Raw genomic sequence first — 27,080 nt, 5'->3', positions numbered from 1 at the left:
TTGTGGAAGGTGATGAATACATACCTAACATTTTTAGATTTAATTGTTGAAGTCAATCACCAAAAAACTCTACTCTTTTCTTTGCTACCCTATACATTCAGTATCATCTAAAATGTCCGATTCATGTTTTAGTCCCTGTACCTCTCCAGCCTCCTCTTTTCCCCTCTCATTTGAAATGTTCCAGCTTCACCAGCCGTTTGATTCTTCAACTTCCTCAATCTCATGCCCACTTTGAGGTCTCAGCACAGCTCTTCTCACTGCCCACACCCTTTTCCTTGGCTCTTTGAATTGTGACTTCTTTTCGTTGTTCACGATCATCCTTCGGCATCAATGTCATCTTCTGTTGGCCTTTTCTGACAGCCTTCTCCCCACTCCAGCATTCCCTTTTAGTCACCCCGTCTACTTCCTTTATAACACATCACTCTAACGTAATTTTCATTTTTAAATTATTAACGTTTTGTCTCCTGTACTAAAATGTAAACTCCGTGAGCGGGGAAATCATATTTGCTTTGTTTACCTTTGTATTCACAACTCTTTGTTTACCTTTGTATTCATGACTCCAAATATTGCCTGACACGTATAGGAGATTAATAAATATTTATGAGTGAATAAATGAAACAATGAATCAATGAGTAGTGTTGGATCACTAGACAAAATTATTTATGCCAAAGAAGCAATAGTTGTTCATTTCAAATTAGCAAATAGGACATAGTCCTTTTCATAATATTGATTTTGGATTGGTTAATTCAAGTAAGACTTATCTTGGGCCAGCCCCGTGGCTTAGCGGTTGGGTGCTTGCGCTCTGCTGCTGGCGGCCCGGGTTCGGATCCTGGGCGCGCACCGACGCGCCGCTTCTCTGGTCATGCTAGGGCCGCGTCCCACATACAGCAACTGGAAGGATGTGCAGCTATGACATACAACTGTCTACTGGGGCTTTGGGGGAAAAAAATAAATAAAATAAAATTATAAAAAAAAAAGTAAGACTTATCTTTTGAAAAAATTTCCTTATTGAAATAAGGCAGTAAATATCAGGATTTATGTGAAAAGTCACTTGCATTTCTAACAGTGTATCATTCACCCAGCATGAAGACTGCTTGAATAACCATATATTGTTTAAGAAATGAGCTATTTATTTTATGAAGTTGTCTTAATAACTCTTAGGAATAAAACAGGTCATAATAATTCTTAGGAGCAAACTATACATTGATATATTCTGAGTAATAGGAATATTTATCTACTTTAAATCAGTTTGTCGAAAGATCTAATAATTGAGCCAAATACACAATTGCTTTATAAACAGCTTCATTAAACAGTTACACACTCATCTCTGAGTGGAGGTAGAATGGCTGTTCAAGCTTGTGTCGTTCTTAGGCTTCTCAATTTCTAATCTATGTCCAATTTGTTGTTAAAGAATATGGGTCTTATTTAACAGAAATGTAAGCACACGACGTTTATCAAAATCTCAGCAGGAAAAACATAGTTTATTAAGTTCTTGAAAAGTACAGTTTATTTGTTCTTTGAGATAATTTAAAATTACTCCTGTGTCAAGGGTCTTAGACACCTGGACAAAGTATACCCTGTAAAATTAATTTATTTGTTTGTTTGGTACTTTTAGCTCAATTTGATGGAGGTTATAAGAAGCATAGTATCTATTGTAAGCATGTAAGAAACATATTTCTAGTACAAGGATATTGCAGTGTGTTATATCCTAATGTTAGGATCCTTGGAAAAAAATTTTTATATTATAGTATGAAGAATAGAGGTACTTCCTTAAATATGTATTTTTCTTACCTAAGGACATCGTGCACCATGTAATTGACCAGGTTTTTTCTTTTGTATATTTGAGCCAAAATTCATGAGCAAAACATGGCAAATATAGAGGTCTCTTTGGTCTTAGATTTTTATTTAGTCTTTTTTCCAGTCCATTCCCTAGCCTTGGTTTTTTATTTGCTTGTTTTTGTTTTCTTTCTTACTTTTAGTTTATATTCTCCTGTTACAGTTTGTGTGTCCTTTAATGCTGCCTAAATGTTCTCTAGAATTTGATTGTGAGGCAGGCAGCATATAAACGAACAACCATATTTAGGGAGCATCCCTGTAAAAGGCAGGATGCTGGCTTGGTAGGGAATACAAAGTTTTGTAAGACATGTTTCCTCTCTTTGTAGTGACATTTGAACAGATAATTAGAATACAAAATACTCTGTAATTAGTGTTATAAGAGAGAGATATTATAATAGTTTTAGAACACACAGAATTTCCTTTTAGTTATAAAGAAAATTTTTTAAAACAATATTTCAGTTATATAGCCATTATAATACCATTTCTTTTCCTATGACAGTCCGTCCAGGTTTCATTTTCTTATTCTCTTTGCTGAACCCATATAGGTTCAAGAATTATTTATTCTAAAGTTCATTTGTCTTAGATTTTTATAAAAACAAGTATATTTCATGACTGTCTCATTCATTTTCTTCATTCTAGTCTATTTCCTAACAGCCTTATTTTTGGAATTACTGTAGTTAGAATTTAGAAATTCTGAGCTGTAAGATGAGTTTAGTGAATTCTATATTCAGGCCAGACTCAGCAATGGATGAGTCCCTGCTTTTCACCATCTGATGTATCTGTACCATCAAAGAATCTTACCACTTTTCTGTAGATTCTTAATTTAGATTTCCTCAGAGAAACGTTATTATTTTCTAAAGTGTATTAGTGAGATTGATTCAGATTTTATAGATAACTAGTGTGGCTTTTAGATTTCATTTATTTAATCATTAATTCAAAAAATTATTTAATATGTATAAGGAAATGTAGTTAAATGTGATTTATTGGAAGAACTGTATTTTAAACATATCATTCAGATCCACAGTTAATGTGTTAAGCATACTTTTTTGACTTGATTTTCAAGTCATACCACACTTTGAAATGCATAGAATAAAAGAAAATAGTTACATACGCAGTTACATACACAGCTGCATAACCAGGCATTCAGATGAATAGAGGTACGAGTTTGGTCAAACTCTTAAAAACTTTCCAATTACAAAGATAAGTTAGGATCTTGACATTTGTATGCAGCCTGGAATTATGTGTGTGTGTGTGTGTGTGTGTGTGTGTGTGTGTGTGTGAGAGAGAGAGAGAGAGAGAGAGAGAGAGAGAGAGAGAGAGAGAGAGAGGAAGCCCTGAGCTAACATTCGATGCCAATCCTCCTCTTTTTTGCTGAGAAAGACTGGCCCTGGGCTAACATCCGTGCCCATCTTCCTCTACTTTATATGGGACGCCGCCACAGCGTGGCTTAACAAGCAGTGCGTCGGTGTGCGCCCAGGATCCGAACTGGCGAACCCTGGGCCGCCGAAGCGGAGCGCACGCACTTAACCGCTTGTGCCACTGGGCCGGCCCCGCAGCCTGGAATTTTAATTCTAAATTAGTATCACCATGATTTTTTCTTTTCTCAAACTGTTTATAGAACTGGTGCTTATACTTCCTGTTGAGACGGTGTGAGTTCTTAATCAAACCTGTCATATTGTTCTTCCTTGCTAGCAGAAACAAACTCAATTTCTATCAAAAAAAAAGTTTACAATATTTCATTAAAATTGTTTTTTCTCATCCACAGGTTTTTGGAAATGCTCCGCCAAATACAATGACAGAAAAATTTTCTGATCTTCTGCAGTTCACAACACAAGTCTCACGACTGATGGTGACAGAAATTCGAAGGAGGGCATCAAACAAATCCACAGGTATTTTTATAGAATTCAGCAAAAACTGATTTATTTGAATGGACAGATCAGTAAAAGTGCTATTAAAATTAAATAGAAAATTGACCCAATTCTAAGCATGTGGATTTCAATTACCAGTCCCCATTCCCATTTTTGTAGTCACATTCATCTCTTGGTTTCAACATCTTCTGCTCTGAAGTAGAATAGTTCTACTCAAGACTACTTTCCTTGGACCACTAGCACCTCCACTCCAACCTTTTTAACAACACTGGTTTCCTTCTGAACAAAATCCAAATTCCTAGCGTGACATTCAAGGCAAGGATCTAGCCATATGTATTTTTTTTTAGCCTACCCTTTTTTATTTCTTATTTTCTTTTCTATATTTCAGCCAAACCAAGCTGCTATAGTCTGAAACATGTCTGTGCTTTTATTTCTATTCTTTACTTATTATGCTTCACCCAGTAAGGAAAATCTTCTCCCATCTCAGTATGTCTAAATCTTCGCAGCTTGGATTAAGTCACACCTCCTTAATGGAATGTTTCTTGAGTCCCTTAATCAAAGAAAAAACTTGCTTTTCTGAACTACTCCTTGTTTCTCAACTCCATGAATAGTAGTTGTCTGTGTGTCTTTATCTTCTTATTAGACCATAAATTATTTAAGGATCTTTATGTAACCTGCGTCTTGACCACAATGCTGTACATGAAGCAGGCCTTTTATGAATGCTGCCTGAACTAGTCTTATTCATTATTAGGTAATTTTGAACTTCATATTGTATCATCCTTTTTACTCAAGATTAAGCTAAGCTTTCTTGATTTTAATTACCATTAGTCATCTTCTAAATTAACAATATGTTTGAGGGATTTTATCTTAATTTTGTTTTATTATATTATTTTGGTTTTGTAATGACAGCTTTCTTACTGCAGCATTAGACGAGAAAGTGATTTAACTTCTGTTTCTAAGGTCTCTTTGGAAAATCACTTATCTTTTCAGCCCATCAAATTATTATTTTTCCAATAGTAACGGTAATGCCTTAGTTATATAATCTTATTTTTTTATTTAGTTTTTATTTTTATTAAAAGTATACAGGCACATCGTTTTAAGGGTCAAGTAGTTAAAAGCTTTATTAAAAATAGCATCTCCCTTCCACCATCCTTCTCATCCCCATTTCTCACTCCTGAGAGGCAATCACTTTAACTCTTTTACCTTTTTTTATATTTACCTCTATGTCTCTAAATAACATACCTACAGTGTGTGCCGTTGATTTTTCACATTTCGGTACTCTCTTCTGACTTCCCACAAGAGAAGATGAGACGTTTACTCTCTTAAGCACACCACTACTACCCTAAAGATGCACACTTCCCGTCCCCTCAGTATCGTTCTATCATTATTTGATTGGATCAGTATTTATTATATTATTGTGACTATGAGAACGCTGTTCTAAGGTGAGCCATGTGGTATGCTGTGATTACTTTTCCTTTCTTGAAAACTTCTTCTCCACTTCCATCAGAGTTAATAATTGCCTTTTTTTAAACTAGTTTTCTACATTTTCATCACACATTCATCTCCTACTCCCCTATTTTTCTGAATCTCCCTTCAACATGATCAAAGACATCAGATATAACATCAGTTTCATCTTCTTGCAAATAGCTCTTCCAGAACATTCTGTAGTAGTTGCTGTCTAGGCCAGCTGGACAGCTGTTATTTTTACTCCACTCACATCATCCTGGAATGCCTTTCTATTTCTTTGGGATGAAGCCTCTTAAATCTCATGTCTTCTTTTTTCTGAAATTAACTTGCTCATTCTTGATAAAGCATCTTTTTCAGCAGCTTCCTGAGAAAGGATGCAGGGGAGTTACCATTTTTGGTTTTTGAGTTTTTTTGGTTTTCTTTTTGTGTTTTTAGAAATCCCGTGACTGAAAATTTCTTTGACTCTTGCTGTGTAAGATGGGTTCAGGAAGGTGATACCTTTAGTCTGACAAGCTTTTAGGTACCAGGGCTTAGGACAGATCCCATCACATCATATAGCATGGCTTTATTGCAGAAAGGGGAAACATATGTAAAACTAGGGGTCAACAAGAAGAAAGCACAGGTCCACCACCGTTTTTTTTTTTTTTTTTTTTTATAATTTTACTTATTTATTTTTTCCCCCAAAGCCCCAGTAGATAGTTGTATGTCATAGCTGCACATCCTTCTAGTTGCTGTATGTGGGACGCGGCCTCAGCATGGCTGGAGAAGCAGTGCGTCGGTGCGCACCCGGGATCCGAACCCGGGCTGCCAGCAGCGGAGCACACACACTTAACCGCTAAGCCACAGGGCCGGCCCTCCGCCACCATCATTATCTCACAGAAAAGTATGCTTGGGAGATCCCCCACCCCACCTTCATTCTTTTTTTTTGGTGAGGAAGATTAGCCCTGAGCTAACATCTGATGCCAGTCCTCCTCTTTTGTCTGAGGAAGATTGGCCCTGGGCTAACATCCGTGCCCATCTTCCTCTACTTTATATGTGGGACGCTGCCACAGCATGGCTTGACAAGCGGTGCCTGGGATTGGAACATGCGAACCCCAGGCCGCCAAAGTGGAGCACTGGAGCTTAACCACTACACCACCAGGCCGGCGCCCCCCATCCCCCACCTCCATTCTTAAAGTATAAGCACAAATGCAATTTTATCAGTGAAGAAATACAGCAAACTGCTTGTGCTCTAGCTGTTTGAGTACTGGATTTGAGTATCTCTTGGGTGTTTACAGGAGTTGTTTGTGAATGCTAGCTGTTTAGCCCCGGGAGACTTTGGGGCCCAGGAGAAGTTATAGGCCCTTTTACCAGAGAGTGGAAGCTGCCAGTGTTGTGGGAGGTAGAGCTTGGCTGCAGCACCTCCTCTGTAGGGGTGTCTCAGCTAGGTCCTTCACCAGGCAGCCCAAGGGGAGCTCTCAGGGTCATTTTGGAAATCTTGCAGCTTGTGTTACATTTATCCTCCTTTCAGTGGGTGTCAGATTCTAGGTCATTAATCATTTTATCTCAGAATTAAAAAATCATTTCTCTCTCATATTCTAGATCCCTATGCTGCTATTGAAAAATCTGAAGCTACCTAGATTCTTGATTTGAATGAACCTATTTTTATACATTATGCCGAGTACTCATTGGACCCTTTTAGTCGGGGAATTCATATCCTTTAATTTTGGGAAAGTTTCATGAATTGTTTATTTAATAATATCCTCCCCTCTGTTTTCTCTTTCTAGTCAGATGTACCCCTAAGACTGACTCTTTCTTTTTCTTGTCTTTCCTCTCTTATTTTCTATCTTTGGTTTTTGACTCTACTTGCTAAGAGAGCTCTTCAGTTTTACAATCCATCCCTTCTATGGAGTCTTTTTCATTTGTGATGTTATAATTTTAATTTCTAAGAATTTTTTCTTTTTTTATTGGTGTCTGTTTTTCCGTGGATTCTCTTCTTTTAGCTCTCTGAGGTTTCTTTTTTATCTCTGTCTTGTATGTCTTTTATGCTAGAGAATGTCCTCACATGCCTCCTCCTTGGCCATCTGCTCCTGTGTAAGAATGGACCTGTAGAAAGCTGCTGGGTAGCTGTGTAGTTGTGGGTGGAGCTTGCAACTGTGGGCTTCAGCCCAGGGTGATCTTGCTGGGCCATTCTGTTAACTATCTTGACCCTGAGCAGGCAGAGTCCCCAGAGAAGGATGTCTAGTCTTAGATGATATATGTCTGACTCTAAACATTTTGGAAGCCAAGTAGGGGAAAAGTCTGAAGACCCTCAGTGTTCAGTGTATGAACTTGTACTGTATCTCCATGAGGCCACAACTGTGCCTGGTGTGGTGTCATCGTCCCCGCTCCGCCCCAATCCAAACACTCTCTCTACTCTTTTCAGTGAGTAAACGTACAGTCTAGTGCCCACATAGTAGTGGGGCTCTGGGGGCGTAGCTGTTCTTAAACACACCTCACCAGTCCTTCTGTGTACAATCCCACATTTACCTCTGCTTCTGAAGGTACACAGTGCCATCAATTCCTGAGCCTCTTGGAGGTTCTGTGGTAGTTTAGTCGCTTTTCCATTTTCCCTGCTGCTTTAAATTAAGATTCTCGAGTTTGCCAAATCAATTACCGCTAACCTCTCTGCTATTTTAGTATCCAAAATTTTGTTGCTTTCATCTTTCCAATTCTCTTTGTCCTTACATGTTTATGCTTTTTAAAAAACCCTTTTACAGCCATTTTGGTTGGTATATTAGTCTGTTCAGGCTGCCATAACAAAATACCATAGACCAGTGGTTTAAACAACAGACATTTTTCATCACAGTTCTGGAGGCTGAAGGTCTAAGATCAGAATGCTGGCATGATCAGTTTCTGGTGAGATCTTTCTTCCTGGCTTGTAGATGGCAGCTTCTCGATGTGACCTGACTAGGAGGAGAGACAGCTCTGGTGTTTCTTATAAGGGCATTAATGCCATCATGAAGGCTCCGACCTCATGGCCGCATCTAAACCTAATTACCTCCAAAGGCCCCATCCCTGAATACCATCACATCAGGAGTTAGAGCTTCAACATATGAATTGTGGGTGACACAGTTCAGTGCATAGCCATGGGGTTTCAAGAGACAGCAGAGATAAATGCGTGTGCTCAGCCTTCCATCTTTAAATGGTGCCCATTAGTCTTTGGAGCTACCGCCATTAAAATATTTTTAGATTGAGGACTAAATCCTTTATTCCGAAGCAGTACATTATATGAATTGATGTATGGATTCTAAAGTGAAACGGTTTTAATTATATTTGCAGTCCTTGAAGCAAGTCCAGTGAAAGGTGGTAAGAGAGTTTAAGGTAATCTTCATGCCCCTGTCTTCTCTCTTCTCCACCCGAAATGAAACTATATCCTTTCTATCTTTCCTGATTTCATTTACTCCAGTAGAAGTGAGGAGTTGGTCTTAAATATAAGATTTGTGTGTTTCATGCTTTTTTAGCTGTTTTAAACAGAAGGGAAATTTCTCTGTTACATGTTGACTCCTGTCATTACATTTTCTTTTTTGAGTGATATCTCTAGATTAGAATAAAAATATTCCCCAAACTTTATTTATGCTCGCCTCTTTGTTGCTGTCTTTTTAAATATCTAATCTGCATATTTGTAGAAAAATGTTTTTCTGCATTGGCAATTTGTTTTCTTAAATCCTCTTATGCTTTTACATAGATAGGGCAATTTTTTAGGCATAACGAAAGGTGTCTTAAATGGAGTGGAAGACATATCCTTGTTAATTACAGTAATAGTTACACAAGTTTTTTTCTTTAACTTTTTATTTTGAAATAATTATAGACTCACAGGAAGTTGCACACATAGTACGTGGAGCCAGCCCCTTATGCCCTTCATCCACCTTCCTCCGTTGGCGACATCTTGTTCCCAAGTATTTGTAAGATATATTTTTTCATTTCATGTAATTCCATATAATTTTTAGTTTTGAACTTTTAAAATTCATTAACTTCAGAATCCAGCGAGATTCAATTCAATCTGTGTAAATTTTATTTCCACAAGGGAAACCTTTCTAATCACACTATCTCAAATAAGTCTGTTATCCTCTATCCTCACACCAGTTAGTTTTTATTCAGTCACCTTAAATACTTCCTTCAGAGCTTTGTCATCATCTGAGAGTATCTTGTTTATTTACTTATTTAATTTTATTGTCTGTTGCGTTCACCCCTGTATGACCTAGAAGACTGCTTGTCACAGATTAGGTGCTCAATACATTTTGACTGAGTTTTCACATAGGATTTCTCTGCCTTTTTCGTTGTTGTTTTTTTAATGATTGAGGCTTGGAGTAGTGTTAGAAAGACCAGCCTTACTGACGTTTAAGAGAGAAGAGCATAATTTCGGAGTATCTTCTCAGTCAGCCTTAAAGAACCCAGGCTATGGGAATCCTTGTTCTCTTCTCTCATTTGTAGTCTTGAACATTAGAAGTTTCTTTTGGTCAGTGTTATTATCAAAAACACTTTCATGGATAGTTTATTGATCTTTTGGTTTTTCTAGTAAAAAATTCTAGATTTTCAGGATTGAAGTACGTTTTGCATCGTCTTACCTCTTCTGTATCCCATCCTTATTTTCTCATTGATTGATTGATTTTTATTGTGGTAAAAAACACATTTACGTGAGATCTACCCTCTTAACAAAATTTTAAGTGTACAGTACAGTTAACTGTAAGCACAGTGTTATGCAGCAGATCTCTAGAACTTTTCATCTTGCATAACTGTAACTTTATACACATTTAACAACAACTCCCCATTTCCTCCTCCTCCCAGCCCTTGACAACCACCATTCTACTTTCTGCTTCTATGAGTTTGCTACTTTCAATACCTTACATAACCTTTTATTTTATAGGAAGTTATCATTGAAAGTAATTTTGTTATAATTTACGTGCACATAATTTTTCTCCAAAGAAAGCAGCTAAAATGAGTCCTCTATTATTCATTTGAAAGTTGGCTGTATTTGTTGTGCATCAGGGCAAGATTATTTTTCCAGGACTCCTGAATTTGGTGTAGAATACTTGTTGTTTTGTTTGTTACCTAATGACCACTCACATATCAGGTCTTTTTATCAGATCACTTCTAACATGGATTGTAAATACCTCACTAGGAACCATGCTTATCTGCAATTCTGTTGTCTAAATCAATCCATCAGGAGTTGGTAAAAATGGAAACTTCTGGTGAATATCAATATGTAAAATGGATACATAGACTGATTTGTAATACATTAGGGCAACAAGTTCTAGTTCTCTCTGTCTCCCTTAATTCTCTCTCCGTTGTTGCCTTCCTGTGGCTTTTATTAAAAATATGTAGTGACTCTCAACAATTTTGAGAAAATATCTAATTTTGTGGCCATATTGTGTATGAGTGTAGCTTAAGACTTTTTCCCATGTCTTTTAGTTATTGGTTAAGTTCAACCATGCAATCTGCTGAATTCTAAGAGCACATGGTCAGTTTACATCATTGAAGCAGAGAATTCCCACCAGTGTAAAAGCAGTATCTTCAATTTATTATTGATGATTTTGCTGCATGCTAGGTGCCACAGTTAAACACAGTGGTGACCTCCCCAGTGGGCAGTGCAGGTGATGGAGAAGCTGGGTGATGCTGACTGTACTTGGCATCTGATGGCGGCATCTTATGGCGGGATTAGTATTATGTAGTGAATCCCCAATTAGACAACCCAGCCTTTTTTTTTTAAACAGAAAAACATTGTGCCCTGCTGTCCTCCAAGGATTTCAAAGCCACAACACCTTCAGGTAATTTCATTCCCAAGGTGTGGTTATGAATTAGCAAATGAAAAGAAGCATGAAAGCTATGAGTTCTAATACTGGTTTTCTGACTAACTTCTGGAAGTTTCTTTTTTGGATGGAAAGGGTTGTTTAGGGTTTGGTGTCTTTATTAACGAAATAATGACTGTGCTTTAAATGGACTTTGCCGAGGAAAAATTGTTGTATTGGACTTAACTATTAACAAGTTTTGCATTTTGATTGTTCTGAATCCTATCTAATTGAATTCCCTTATATTCTCTCAGTGTAGACTAGGAACTTACGTTTCTTTTAAAATTGTCTACCTTCTATTCTTATTTAATAATGAACTCTACTAACTCCATTTCTGTATTTTTCAGTCTAAGTATGTGTATTGAAATGCAGTGTGAAAGCTAAAGCTTGAATCAAAATGATTGGCAGCTGTCAAGATGGGTTAATGTTAATGTGTTCCTTTCATTAACTCTTATAACCTTAAGTTAAATCATCATTTAAATTTGTATTTGTTAAACATTACTGAAATTAAAAGAGCCAAATGCAATATTTTTTTGACTGGGAGTGTTTTTCTTTCAAAGTTTTAAGAAACTCTGTGGTTTATGGAGGTTTAATTTAAAACTACTTTCTAGTATACATACTTTTTTAGAGATACCACTAAATGTTATATACTTTTAAAATAAGCTTCCTGATTCATTTAAAATAAAAAGTGAGAGATCCCACTAAGGTGTTTTGAATGGCAACATACTGAAATTAGTAGGTGAAAGTAAAATAGTTCTTCTGTGAAGGCATTTGATATGTAAAAATAGTTTTATTTTTGTCACTGAGAGTTTGGGATCTCTCCCACATCATTCAAACCACAGCTACTTACCCAGACCGCTTTATCTGGCAACTTCACATGAAAGTGTGTAAAGATGAGCTATGCCCAGCTATGTTAGTCTTTTATTCATTCAATTATTTAATAAACCACTTTTATCTTGATTGTCTTAAATGGAAGAAAAAAAATACCTCTAAGTTAATCTAAGTGCTATTTAGTCTACATTCTATGTCTTTATGACGTGTGTTAAGTGTAGGTTAGTAACTTACCAAGTCAATTCAGAGTGAACAGATTGGACTTATTTTCTGTCAACTTTAATTCATCTTGCATATCAATATAAAAATTGATGACCTCTATGCTGGTGAAATTAAGGGCATGGTTAGGGATTTATCCATTTTCCCATATCTCTAAAAATATAATCAACTAAATTTACTGTCAAAGATTCTTCCAGCACTGCAGTTCTATGATTGACTCTCTCACTGTTTCTCTGTTCCTGCTGTCGGCTGCTCAAGTCACCCCTTGTGTCTATCACTGAGGCAACCTCCTAATTTGTTTCCCCCTACCAGTCTCTTTGCCCTTCCAGTTTGTCATATACACCACCAGTAAATTAATAGTCTTGCAATACTCCTATCATCATCTGCTTTGTTCCAGAAAGTACATTTGCTCCCTCTTGCCTGAAGAGTCAGATACAGCCTTTAGCTTACCTTCATTCGTAAATAGGCATCAGTTTTCTATCACTACTGTTGATATTAGACTCATTCTCAACATATGCTCCTCTAGAATGTTAACCCAGTGTTATTACAGCTCTTTGTCTTGGCCCTTCCATATTAGGCTCAGTCCTTTAGCCACATTTTTGTTTTAATACTGTGCTCCTAATCTCTCTGTTCCCTTTCCTCCCTCCCGCTTCCTAGACAAACATACATAGAAAACATTGTTTTCCAGGCAGATTTAGCTCAAATTTCACCTCTTCCATGACTCTCTTGACTAGTTTGTAACATACCTTTCCCTAAAATATATAGGTTGACTTTTACATTTCTGTATTGATATAATGATATGCTATAAAGGCCTATGTATACCATAAAAACATTGCTCTTTTTAATATGTTTTACATCAGGCATGTAATGGTGCTGATAAAAAGTATGTGCTTAGTAAATAATCATTTCTTTGTAGGTTTTAAGGAAGAATCTCTTTATATGTGATTTCTCCCCCACCTAATGGGTTTCCTTTGGTTTTTTAGAGGCTGCAAGTCGGGCCATAGTCCAGTTCCTGGAAATCAATCAGAGTGAAGAAGCCAGTAGAGGTTGGATGCTTCTGACAACAATTAATTTGTTGGCATCCTCTGGTCAGGTGAGTTTTTTGTTTTCCTGTTGGATAACTCTCTCAACCTCTTTTTTTTATCGTCTTGGGATTTTGTGAAATTAAATTTATTTTCATATCTAAATAATCATGGTATTCTTCTGATTCTTATTATACGTTATTTAGTGCTCTCACAACATCTCTTGGGGGACATTTATGTTCTATGCATTTTACACATGAGGAAATGCCTAACTTAGAACACTCTTTTCCATCTTTGTCATGTCATAACACATAGAATGTGATACCATTTGTACAGCACACTGGCCAAAGAGATGGACTACCTGTGGCTGGAAACAGGTAGCCTGGGAGCTCTGGCTCCATCAGGCCCAGCTCAATACTTCTGTAAACGATGTTAGGCAAACTCAGGCTTAGAAGAATCATCTAAGGTTCATCTAAGGTCACTTAGCTAATAAGGAGTGAATGACATGGACAATCCTTTAGATTGTTCTAATTTTTATGGAAAAGAAGGAAACATTGCCATTTTCAGGATAATATATATTCCCTTCCCACTTGATTTATTCTGGAGATTGTTCCCCCCCTACAATCAACTCTAAGCATCTGTCATGATATGTGTTGCATGTATTCATTTAAGAGGTATTTGGATACCTGATGTTTGGCCTGTGATGTTTTTGGGATGAAGGAATTTATTCAACCTTCTAAAATCCAGAATTCCCCGTCAAAGTCAGGCCTAATCTTGAGAATGGCTATTGTCTAAATTACAATGGGCTTTCAAACACCTCACATCGTTTCATAATGGAATTTACAGAAGTTGGCTATGGCACCAATCATACCACAGTGGCTGGCCACAGCAGAAACAATGCATATTTCTTAGTAACCATATCCTTCAACTACTCACTAAACCAAAGTAAGTAGCACTTGGATTTTTTTTTCCTTGGAATGGTCTGTTTCCTTTTTTTGTTTGCTATTCTTTGTTTTCTTTTTTAAATCAGAAAAGGAATCAGACCAACTTATCTTGATTTACCTGGAACTTTCCAAGTTTTAGCATAGAAGCCCCGCATCCCAAGAAACCCTTCAGTCCTAGGCAAATGAGATGTTTATTAACCCTGGGTAACCTTCAGATCGTCCTGAAGGGGCCCATTGTTTCCATGGATCTGGGACCATACCAGATGACTATCAAAGTACCAATTCTGTTTGCTGTTCATGGGAGCCATAAATGCCTCTCTATTCCTCTACCAAACTTTGCTTTGGTTTAGAATAGCATGTAGAATGATAATTTTAATTTGGAATGTTTTTAAGTTGTATTCATATTTTCTGTAGATGCTGTGTTTCTCTTTCTCAATTGTGAGCAGAGACTGTGTCCTACTGTAACACCTAATACTTAGTAGAAAGTCAGTAAATGTGAACTAACTTAAACATGCACAAATGGATAGATAGCCTTAAAAGTATAAGAAAAGAGTCAGGAGAAACCTGATCACTTAAAAAAATTTAAATGTTGCCAGTTACTAGTTTGGATACGAAGCTGTACTTTTAATCTATCAGATATAAGATGAAAAGGAGGGCCGCCCCGTGGCTTGGCGGTTGGGTGCGCTTGCTCCGCTGCCGGCGGCCCGGGTTCGGGTCCCGGGCACGCGCCGACGCACCGCTTCTCCGGCCGTGCTGGGGCCGCGTCCCACGTGCAGCGGCTGGAGGGATGTGCAGCTGTGGCATGCAGCTATCTACTGGGGCTTTAGGGGAAAAAGAAATAAATTAAAAAAAAAAAAAAAAAGGAAAAATCATACCATTTTGCCTAATGGGAAGGGAAAGCTAGTGGTAATCTAACTGGAAAAAGAGACATTTTAAGACAAAATTCAGTGTTATGTTTTGAGCTGACTTTTTGTTTGCATGCCATTTTCTGTTGGCAGCAGTGAAATACAGGGTTGACTAAAACATGGTCCTGAATCAGCATGACTGAGATGAAGTGGATGAAGATAACACTAGAAAATGCAATAATAGAGTATATGTAGTGCCATGAAAATAGAAATGTGAGTTATAAATTTTGTAGATGAGGGTAGGAAGAAAGATGATGAATTAAGGAAAGTTTCAGACATGAGCAGACATTTAAACTAAGCGTTAGATGTATGGAGACATGGGTGTCTAGAAATAATAAATTATAGGTGGAAAGGGCAGAGGGTTTTTGAATATTACAGGCAGGAAATGATACTGGATATGTAGAAAGGGGCCAGATCTTGCAAGGGATTGTTCTTTAGACTCTCTCTTCTCTCCCTCAGCCTGCTACTGCATTAATTCAGGCCCCATCTCTCGTATGGTTCTCTGTATTTGTTTCATAATTACCCCGGCCTTCCTGCTCTTTATATCTAATTTATGATCTGTACTACCACCAGCTCATTTTCTGAAATCTGGTTCTATTACTCTTTTGTTTCTAACACTTCGCTGGGTCTCTAATGCTAGCAAAATAAAAGTCAAACTAGAATGGGAGACTATATGCATAGGTCATTGAGCATATCCACTTGTGGACGGCTCACCTAGCTCTCTGACCTAAGGCAGGATATGTAAGCAATGTGCCTCAACTGCTTCATTTATAAAGTAAGGGTCATACAGTAATGGAATATACCTCATAGGGTTGATTTGAGGAATAGATGAGATAATGTGTTTAAAGTGCTTAGCCTCATGCCTATTATACAGTAAACACTCATTAAAGATTAGACATAATCATAGTGGCTTTTCAGGAGTCAGCAATTTTAGACTTAGATTCCTGAAACATACTGTCCCATATGGCCTATTCTTCCAGGTGATCTTTCCCCTCCTATTTAATTCCTACACTTTTCCATTTCACTCCTGGCAGTGTTGGTTATCCCCTTTCATATTAGCCTGTATATACTTCCATTGTTACACTTAAGAGAGTAAATCATGGTTATTGATGAACCTGCTCCTGCTGGTAGACTGCAGTCTTCTGAAGGGTGGGGATGCTTCGTTGTTACACACCCAGCTCCCCACACACTGCCTGACGTACCCTAGGCATTCGATAAATGTTTGATGAAAAAGTTAATAAACTAATCAACAGATGATGCCAACCTATTGATCTCCAGTGTGGTAAAACTTTTTATTCCAAACTGCACCATGGAAAAATTTTTGATAATTACTATAGCATACTTCTTAACAATATTGAAATGTTCACCGTACGAAGTCTGGGATTTCTTTCTCTGGAAGTCTGAAAATAATACAGAGATTTTTTTGTGTCAGTGGTGGCTATATCCCTCAAGTGTCCTTCCAGCCTCAAGAATCTACAATAAGAATAAAATAAAAGTGATGGTAATGCAACTACCAATGTATAATTTAGTGCTTAGTATGTCTTTGCGTTTGTTGTCTTATACAGCCCTCATTTTAACCCTAAGAAGTATGTACCCTTATATCCATTTTATAGGAGAGAAAAGTGAGGTCCAGCAAAATTAGTTTGCCCAAGTTCATGGTTAAGTTCCTTTTTTCTAATTCCTAAAGATTATGTTCTTTGAAACATACTGCCTCTTAATAAATAAATAGTAAACTTAATAGATAACAAACACACACACATCTCAGTGTTTAATTAAAGCAAGTTTGTCCAAATGGGAAATGAGTATTTGTCAGCATGGAGTCATTTTTTAATTTTTTCAGGCATTTAAAAAGTAATTTTGGGGCCAGCCAGGTGGCACAAGTGGTTAAGTGCGTGTGCTCCGCTGCGGTGGCCCGGGGTTCGCCGGTTCGGATCCTGGGTGCACCAACGCACTGCTTGTCAAGCCATGCTGTGGCGGCATCCCATATAAAGTGGAGGAAGATGGGCATGAATGTTAGCCTAGGGCCAGTCTTGCTCAGCAAAAAGAGGAGGATTGGCAGATGTTAGCTCAGGGACGATCTTCCTCACAAAAAAATAAAATAAATAAAAATAAAAAAATAAAATTATTTTGATATATAATTTTCTGGCTTAAAATATGTGAGTTAATGCTTTAACTTCTGGCTTAAAATTTGTGAGCCTACTTAGCTGTAGCAATTACAGTTATGTCGTTCTATCTGTCTGTTAACTTATTTATTGGTTTTTTTTCCAGAAAACCGTGGACTGCATGACAACGATGTCAGTGCCTTCCACCCTGGTTAAGTGTTTGTATCTGTTCTTTGACCTTCCACATGTGCCTGAGGCAGTCGGAGGGGCACAGAATGAGCTACCTCTAGCAGAACGTCGTGGACTACTCCAGAAAGTTTTTGTACAGGTATGAAAGGTGCTGTTTGCCTGGCGATCTGTACCACTCTATTTAAAATGAAACAGGAGGTGTGGGGCTGGCCTAGTGGTTAAGTTCGAGCACTCCACTTTGGTGGCCTGGGGTTCACAGGTTCAGATCCCTGGCATGGATCTACACACCGCTTATCAAGCCGTGCTGTGGCAGGTGTCCCACATATAAAGTAAAGGAATATGGGCACGGATGTTAGCCCAGGGCCAATCTTCCTCAGCAAAAAGAGGAGTATTGGCAACAAGTATTAGCTCAGGGCTAATCTTCCTCACCAAAAAAATAAATAAATAAATAAAATAAAGTGAAACAGGTGCACTCCTTAAATAGATGTTCTATGTATTCCATTTTCTATAGTATTTCATGCTGTTTATTGTAAATTGACTTTATCTCATATAATTGTCCCATTTCTTGAATCTGCACATTTCTTTGGAGGAATATTTGAGTAAGGCATTAACAAGTTTGTTTCTTTGAAGGTTACCTTTGATATAGCAATAACATCTCTAAAATTAACTAAGCAAGGAAAACTTTCATTGACAATCATATTAAGTTTGGGGTAATATTTCTTATAATGTCAAGAAATTTTGTTTTGTTGCTGTCTAAATACAGGAAGTCCCTAGCCTCTAAATATTTAACTTATAAAAGTTTATTTTAGTGGCTGCTGCCACCTCCTCTGCTCCCTGCCTGTAAAGCCCTTTTTTCTCCTTGTTGCCACTATTTTTTTAATAGCATCAGCAGTTAACAAAGGTTTAAATAGACCTTTGTTAGCTAGCCTGGAAATATTATCATTATTTTGATATTTTTTCTTGGGATAAAATTTTCGAAATAAGCGAAGTACAAGCATTTAGAGTACAGTCTGTCCATTAACGTAGTATTAAAAAACACATGTTCAACACAAAAAGACAAATATTGCGTGATTCCACTTATATGTATCTACAGTGGTCAAACTCTTAGAAAGTAGAATGGTGGTTGCCAGAGGCTGAGGGGTGGGGGGAAAGAGGAGTTGTTGTTCAGTGGGTATAGAGTTTCAGTTTTGCAGGATGAAAATGTTCTAGAGATGTGTTGCATAACTATGTGCATATAGTTAACACTGCTGTATACAGTCATGCACTACTTAATGATGTTTTGGTCGGTGACAGACCACATGTACGATGGTGGTCCCGTTAAGATTAGTACCATATACCTAGATGTGTAGTAGCCTATACCATCTAGGTTTTTGTAAGTACACTCTGTGATGTTCGCACCACGACAGAATCGCCTAATGATGCATTTCTCAGACTGCATCCACATCGTTAAGCTACACATGACTGTACTTAAAAACGATTAAGATGGTAAATTCTTTTATGTGTTTTCACCTCAATAAAAAAACCCCACACCTGTTTGAATCCAGTTTTCTGAGATTATGTAACCTAAGATGCAGATTTCTCACCTCTAAAATGAAAATAATGATACCTACCTAAAGGATTTTTGAGGATTAAATGAAATAATACACAAAACTATGGTTCTCTGCTTAGTACATAGTAGACATGAAATAAAAGTCCCTGTGACTGCTGCTGTTGCCGCCACCACCGCCTCATCAGTGAGACAGAGGAGGGAACAGAGGACAGTGGGGCTGCAGTAGATAAGGTGCAGCTGGGGCAGAGGGCGATTGTGCCTCCTGTTACTGGGGTCTTACCGCAGGGATGACTCGGCCTTGTAGAGATGCCAGGCGTGAAAGGACAGGGAGGGGAGACTAAGGCAGTCAGGAAAAGGAAATCCTAGGGAAAAGACAGGATTATCAATGAAATACTAATTCAACAAATATTTATTGAGCACTTGATTTATTAGATACTTTTGTGCTAGTGCTTAACATCTGTTACCTCATATTATTTGCAAGACAGCCCATAACTTCAGAGCTTTTGTTTTCCACCAAAATGATGGTGTGAGCAAATGGCAGAAATAGGATTAGAACCCAGGTTTATCTGACTCCTGAATTGGATTGGATGAGAAGAGCAATGGGAATAAATCATATAGGAATTAAAGCTGCTTTAAGACACTGCTGATAAATTTAGTGGGTTAATCTTTGCTGATTAGACTAGTAGCCCTATTTCAATAAAGTTCTTCTAAAGAATTAATTAATTCCTTAGGCAATAAATGGAAGCTGAATTTTATATATTGAATACTAAATAAATATAGCAAAGATTTCTTCTAAAACTTAAAATTTTTTTCTATATGTGAAAGCAGTGAACGCTGATGTTCAACTAAATGTGGGGCTCGTTTTATTTTTTATTTTATTTTATTTATTTTATTTTATTTTATTTGTGAGGAAGATCAGCCCTGAGCTAACATCCATGCCAATCCTCCTCTTTTTTTTTTTTTTTTCCTGAGGAAGACTGGCCCTGGGCTAACATCCATACCCATCTGCCTCCACTTTATATGGGACGCCACCACAGCATGGTCTGACAAGTGGTGCATTGGTGCGCGCCCGGGATCCGAACCCGGGCCACCAGCAGCGGAGCGCGCCCACTTAACCGCTACGCCACGGGGCCAGCCCCTGGGGCTCGTTTTAGCATTTTGGAATCATTGATTGTTAAGGCCAAAAGGAACTCAAAAGAGAATTTAAATGAAACTCCCCATTTACGGTTACAGAAACTGTGGCTGTGATCCACAGCAGGTGCGTGGCTGTGATTAGAACCTGGCTCTCTGCCTCCTCCTCCAGTGCTCCTTGAGTGTATCGCTTCCTTTTCTTTAGTTCCTCATCGCAGGCTGGACAGTGTTTTCATCATTTGTGTAGAAAACCAATGGAGACAAACTTATTAAATGTTTTCAGAACACATAGTGTTTACAATAGATGAAATCCCTATGTTTATATTATGTGACAGATGGTTTCCTGGGACCTTAGCAGTTGTTACTGCTTCATGTAGGCACTCATTTTTTTTTCATTTGCATTGGTGTGGCCAATTATTGCTCTGCCACTCTTGGCTGGACTTTGTAACAGAGTTCCCACAAATAGAAGTGGTTAGTGTAGGGGCAGAAGAGGAATGAGATGGAGACTCTTCAGTTTCCTATTCTGTAAAATGAAAGGATTATACTAGATTATTTGTAAGAATCCTTTTGCCTTTAAAGATTAAGAATCATTTATCTTAAGTCAACAAATTCAAGGAATTAAGTCCAATTTATTTTTGAGAACAAAGATTTTATTTGGAAAAAAAGTATTTTATTTTCAGATTTGTTTTTATATTACCAATTAGAGAAATGACATCTGTCACTCTAATCACATAAAGGCAGTGTGAGAACCAATGAAAAGTATCATTAGCAATATACCGTTCTGAGCATTTTTTTTTTTTTGCTGCAATTGACTATCTTTTTTGTTGCATTTGACACATATGGGAAAAGATACACATATTACACAATGGACATTCGGTATCCAACAGTTTCTCCAGGCATTTTTTTTGTGGAGGAATACCTATATTTACTGATTTTATAAATATTTTGTTGTTTCTCTGAATTCTTAATCTTTTTTTTCTTCTTGATATTTGACAACTGTGAATTAGAAAGCTCTTTTATTTAAGTAAATTTCTGCATTGAAGGAATTAGGAAAAGCAAGACCTAGCTTTCTCAGGCACAACATATTTCAAATACTTTTTTCTGTTTAGCAGTTTCCCTACAGTTATTGAAATACTCAAATTTCATGAAGCTCTTTTCTTTCAAGAGAATAAAATTATTTCATAAATTGTAGTTATTTTATTCATATTATATATTTTTAAAAATATTTAGATGAGAAAATTTAGCACAGAGAGGAAAAGTTAACTTTTCTTGACACTGAATTGAGATTAGAAGAAAAATGCTATTGAGGGCAGAAACCATAGCTGAGTTCCCCAAGAAACAGGCTCTTAGTGCTGTGAGCGCTTGTGTAGTGTGTGTTTTGCAAATCATAGTTAAGGAATAAATTCTCATTCCAGAATTTAAGAAGTTTTGAATCTTCTTTGAAAGCCAGGCTTTAGAAGACTTTTGCCTACTAAGCATAATTAAGATACTTCTGAATTAAGATGATTTTATTATTCTGATATCCCTTTCTACTTGTATAGAAATTGGAACAACTTGAAAATAACGTTTGCTTTTAAAGGCCTGTTTTTACTTTCTTATCTCCCTAAAACTGTCCTTTTCAGAGAAGAAAATTACATTTCACCTATGACAAACTAAGAATTAAAGAACTAAATTAGAAAACTAAAATGTTGACCTTGAAAGTTACTGTTGATTTATTCTGTTTCAGGGCAAGGTATGCAGAAATACCACAGTGAAGAGAGGATAGTAAACATAGAACATTTTTTTTGAAAAATAAGCTGATAAAAACAGGGCTGGTTTACTGTCTTACCATAACACACCTCTAAATTACAGATGTCTTTTTTAATGTTGCCTGAGTTAGAGCACTCGTCATTGTGGCTTTAATGATATCACTCAGTCCTAACCCTGAACTTTAAGAGTTTTTAATGATCAGATCTAGTCCTTTTCTTGCTCCTCTCTTTCCCCAACCCTTCATTTATTTATATACACATTTGGTTTTTGTTTTGTCTTTTAGATCTTAGTGAAACTCTGCAGTTTTGTTTCTCCGGCGGAGGAGCTGGCTCAGAAAGATGATCTCCAGCTTTTATTCAGTGCAATAACTTCTTGGTGCCCTCCCTATAACCTGCCTTGGAGGAAGAGTGCTGGAGAAGTCCTGATGACCATATCCCGCCACGGTCTTAGTGTCAATGTAGTGAAGTATATTCATGGTGAATAGCTCTTTATGTGTTTATTTTAGGTGCTCTAAATTTCTTCTACTTTTCTCTTCCTCATGTGATGACAGATTTATTTTATCTCTCAATTCTCCAAAGATTCTATTTTAAATTAAAAACTATATGTACTGGGAGAAAAAAATATACTTTTTATTTGTGAGGCATTTCGAATGTAAAAAATTCTCTTATGTTCAAACAGTGGATATCTACAACAGTTAAAATAATTTCATTGGCGTGTAAATGTTCAATTATCATAATATAATGTAATGTCTATGTCATAGCCTATTCTTTTCTCCTGTTTTATTGAAAAAAAGAGTTTTTTTGAGATGCTATAATTAGAAGTCTTTCTGAAGATAATTCATAAGTAGATAATAATCTGTTCAATGCAGCATAAATGAAATTAGTGGATTCTTTATCAACACTAAGGAGAAATTGTCCATTCTATTTAACTCATATATAAATAGTGTCAGCTGTCCTTTAAAATATCTAAATAGGAGACAATTCTAGCATTTTAAATAGTACACTTTTATATTATATATATACCTGAAAATCTTTCAGAATAATTTTTAATACAATTATTTGTTCACTTACCTAACATCAATCAGTCCTTAAATATTTCTTGCTGTCATTCCTGTGTTAAATCTTCTTAGCTTTTGTTTAAATCTTCTTAACTTCTTAGCTATGTGACACTGGGTTTCTTTAGACGAAAAAAATTTCATTAAAGATAAAAGAAGGAGTCTTCTTTGCAGTGCCTCCAATCCCTAAAGTCAGTGATGGAGTATAACTGTGTTTTAAACTGGTAATATATAGTACAAACATAATTTTTAAAATTTTATTTCCTGAAGTATTTCTGTATCTCATTGGTCTGTAGTCACTCTGATTTGAACTTTTAACTAATTATTGGATTTTTCTTCTTAAACTTAGAAGATAGTTTATTTTTGTCAACCTTTCATTGTATTAATATAAAAGATCAAAAATAACATTTGGCAGTGGGCAATCATTTTGTTTAATGATAAAACATCCAAATAAGATGTAAAACTATAATAAATGTCAACTGTTTTTCAACACTTCCTGGATTACCCTTTGTTTACTACTGAGAGGCAGAGCTTTCCCCATGAATTTGAATTTCATATTTACTTGTAGAATGCGTAACATTTATCTTACAGTATTTTACGGATACATTAAAATTTAATATTTCATTTAATGTTTCATTAAACACTGGTTAAGAATGAACACTGGTTAAGAATGAAGAAAATTTTCTTAAGCAATTGACATAAATAATATATATTTATTTCTTTATTCTTTCAGAAAAAGAATGTTTATCTACCTGCGTTCAGAATATGCAGCAATCAGATGACTTGTCTCCCCTAGAAATCGTTGAAATGTTTGCTGGGCTTTCTTGTTTCCTCAAAGATTCCAGTGATGTTTCCCAGACTCTTCTGGATGATTTTCGGATATGGCAAGGATATAATTTCCTTTGTGATCTCTTGCTTAGGTAAAACCCCATAATTTAAGAATATATTTTAGATGTCTGTTAAGTCTATTTCATCAAAGGAAACCATGTGGTTTGGGGTTATAGGGAAAAAGGGATCAATACTTATTTATTGTATACTTTATCCTCTTGGCTTTAATCACTTCTTTTTATTCAGTTGTTCTGTCAACAAAGTATAAAAAGTGAATTTAGAGTTAATTGGCAAATGCAGGCTGCACATGTGGTGGAGTCAGTGATTAGATGTAAAGAATGAATCTGCTCTTTAGTGGCTGAGGGAGAAGAGTTTAGACGAACTAATTAACATCTTCCTAAAGTATATTCTTTTTGGTTAATTATATTTTTGGTTTTCCTTATTAGTAATTACAGTGTTCTTACTAATGTAGCTAATAATAATTATATAGATTGAATGAGACCTTACAATATATATATAAAACAAACTAGTCAATCCAAAATGTTTCACTAGCTCCCTTTTCCATCCCAAATGTTCCATGCATGTACTGGGAAAATGACTGGTTACAAATTTATTAGGAAGAAGATACTCATGCCTCACTAGATGTTCATGGGCCACTGGTTATTTTTAAATCATTTGATCTATTCTAAACTAGCACTATTTTGTAAATTTCTTATTTCTAACACCAGTTTAACCTAGTTGTGATTACTTAATACTAGGCAACTCTCAAGAATATAATTTTACATATATCTCCTAATTTACAAACGAGGAGTTATGAAAGTTGATAGAATACCATTTCATATTACTAGGGGGTGTTAACTGGTGCAACCCTTTGAGAATGCAGGTTGACCAGATATTATCAAGAGCTTCAAAAATGTCAGTAGTCTTTGACACAATAATTTCACTATGGTTATTGATCCTAAAGATATAACCCTAATGTAGACAAAATTTTGTGTATATTAGTGCTTCTGTATCCTGATTTCTACTGTCTGTCCCACCTCCCTCTCCCCAAATCTGTGGCTGGCTCTCCATGGCCATTAAAAGCGTGTCTGTGGAGAGCTTATACTACATAGAGAAGCATGTGTATAACACTGGTAAATGAAAAAAAAAAAAAAAAAAAAACAGATTACAAAATTCTGTACAAGATATGAAGATAACTACTTTTAAAATTTCTCATTTAAAAAAAGACAAGTTTAAAAAATATATCAGAATGTTAAGAGTGTCTTTGAGTTGTGAGGCTAAGCATGCTTTTTCTTCTTTTCTACTTTTGTCCATTCTCCAAGTTTATTTTAATGAGAGTAATTAGTTCTATTGGGGGGAAACCCCAATAAATCTTATTCTTTAAAGAAGATATTTTTGCACCCATTTTGTGTTCTCAATAAAGCTATGGTTAAAAAATAATTCCAGGGGCCGGCCCGGTGGCGCAAGCGGTTAAGTGCGCGCGCTCCGCTGCGGCGGCCCGGGGTTCGCTGGTTCGGATCCCGGGCGCGCACCGACGCACTGCTTGGTAAGCCATGCTGTGGCGGCGTCCCATATAAAGTGGAGGAAGATAGGCACCGATGTTAGCCCAGGGCCGTCTTCCTCAGCAAAAAAGGAGGAGGATTGGCGGATGTTAGCTCAGGGCTGATCTCCTCACAAAAAAAAAAAAAAAAAAAAAAAAAAAAAAAAAAAAAAAAAATAATTCCATAACAATTCCAATGTTCTTTTAAAGGAATTAAGATTGTTTTCAAAAATTTTTAGACTCAGAACTTTTTAAAAATGTATTCTAATGTGAGTACCTGAATTAATTATTGAAATATAGATGAAATCTTAGAACTCTTCGCAAGGAATTCATTTTTAAAAATTGTTAACAGAGAAAATGTATGAGGAAGGAAATGGTTAATAAGGTTTTTGCTTGTAAACAATGAAACTTTATAACCTTAGAGCTTTAGGGAACTTAAGAGATATTTCATCTAATTCTTTTTATAGACACTTTCTACCAAAGATTAGTGATTTATCTAAAATAATACTGTTAATGGCAAAATCAGCACTTATATCAGGTCTTCTGACTATTGGTATAACTTTCTTTTAAATATACCATAATGTCTTATAATAAAATTTGTAAATTTTTAGAAATATTATGTTTTTATGTGGGAAAAATTGTAAGAAGAAACTTCTTGGGTACTTTATATATTTATTTACTGAATATAAAAATGAAATTTTCTTTCTTTATTAAATTTGAGACTACAACAAAGACAAAAAATATTTGCTAAATCGTACCTTTCCTAGATTGGAACAAGCAAAAGAGGCAGAATCCAAAGATGCCTTGAAAGATCTGGTTAATCTGATAACTTCCCTAACAACATATGGTGTCAGTGAACTCAAACCAGCTGGTGTTACCACAGGGGCACCCTTTTTATTGCCTGGATTTGCAGTACCTCAGCCTGCAGGCAAAGGTGAGTCTTTGTTTTTTTTCCATTCTGAGCCTCTCAGAGAAATAGAGAAAGAATTAATTAGTCTGACTTTCATTGCTCTTTATTTATGTTACTTGTATAAAGGTAATATACTGTTTTTCATTAAAGTTTGTGCTTTTTATAGTGTGATTTCTTGAGTGACAGTCTTTAGCAGATCAAATACTTGAAAAGAATATTATGAAAATATTATAAAATCAAACAGTGAAATTTATGTTTTAGTATTTCATTTTAACATTCAAACAATTTTATAATCCAAACATGCCTCTTTGAATGTTGGTGCTCCACACACATTTCCACTTTGTGTGGCTGGAACTTAATTCACACTCTGATCTCTATAGCTACCTCTATGTAAGTTATATATAGAAAGCACAGGTTCAAATGCTTATATTTTATTTAAAAGTAAGCAAACCTAGGTACAAAGAAGTTACATGGTTTCTTTCAGGTCAGAGAATAAGTTTTACGGCTCAGATTTCCTAACTTTGGCTTCTCATCTAGTGATCTTTTACTAAGAAAACTTATTGTATAGTTAATAACATTTAGTTACATAAGAGTGCAAACTAGTTCTACTGTTTATTTTTTTAAATGCATAATAAACATTCTGAAAGAATCTGAGCCTGGAGACCTCTAATAATTTCTTTCATTTGATTGTCACTTACTAAGTATTCAATACAGTTATGATATTTGCATGTAAAATGTAACTAGCCAAAAAATATCAACATGTCTGGTTATTTAAATTTTATGGTACATTTCTCTGTATTTTATGACATAGAAGTCAGCAGTTATCGGCTTTTAGGTCAGTGAGAATAAGTGGATTTACTAGAAGATCCTAAATTTAATTTACTGGAGAAAATTATATTGAAAAGTCATGGCTTAGGTTGGCGTCATCAAACTTACTGTGATAAGATGTACCCTCAGCATGTAGGTTGTATAGAATTTTTTAAATGATTCTTTGTGCAATAAGTAGAAATCCAGGCATATCTTACTGAGCAGTTCAAGGCTTCTTTTTATTTAATATTCAAGTCTTCATTTTATTTAATATTAAGAAAAAAATAGAGAGATTTCCAAAAATTTTTGATTTAGAGACTCT

At 36.2% G+C, this 27,080-nt stretch overlaps 1 protein-coding gene across 11 annotated transcripts in view; it reads left to right on the top strand.

Moving 5' to 3' along the window:
• Positions 1 to 27,080, top strand: part of WDFY3 (WD repeat and FYVE domain containing 3) — a 258,056-nt gene that overhangs the window by 97,016 nt on the left and 133,960 nt on the right. For 9 of the 11 annotated variants that reach the window (XM_058547432.1, XM_058547433.1, XM_058547434.1 and 6 more), the window contains 7 exons: positions 3,602 to 3,725; positions 10,904 to 10,957; positions 13,012 to 13,121; positions 17,168 to 17,329; positions 21,903 to 22,095; positions 23,407 to 23,593; positions 25,809 to 25,975. In XM_058547432.1, coding sequence (XP_058403415.1) covers positions 3,602 to 3,725; positions 10,904 to 10,957; positions 13,012 to 13,121; positions 17,168 to 17,329; positions 21,903 to 22,095; positions 23,407 to 23,593; positions 25,809 to 25,975 — 997 coding nt within the window. The remainder of the gene's footprint in view (positions 1 to 3,601; positions 3,726 to 10,903; positions 10,958 to 13,011; positions 13,122 to 17,167; positions 17,330 to 21,902; positions 22,096 to 23,406; positions 23,594 to 25,808; positions 25,976 to 27,080) is intronic. The other 2 variants (XM_058547439.1, XM_058547435.1) reach the window with 1 other exon arrangement.

This window comes from Diceros bicornis, chromosome 8, assembly GCF_020826845.1.
Source record: "Diceros bicornis minor isolate mBicDic1 chromosome 8, mDicBic1.mat.cur, whole genome shotgun sequence".
Taxonomy (NCBI): domain Eukaryota; kingdom Metazoa; phylum Chordata; class Mammalia; order Perissodactyla; family Rhinocerotidae; genus Diceros; species Diceros bicornis.
Note: the sequence above shows the minus strand (reverse complement) of the source record. Positions and strands in the feature narration are given on the sequence as shown.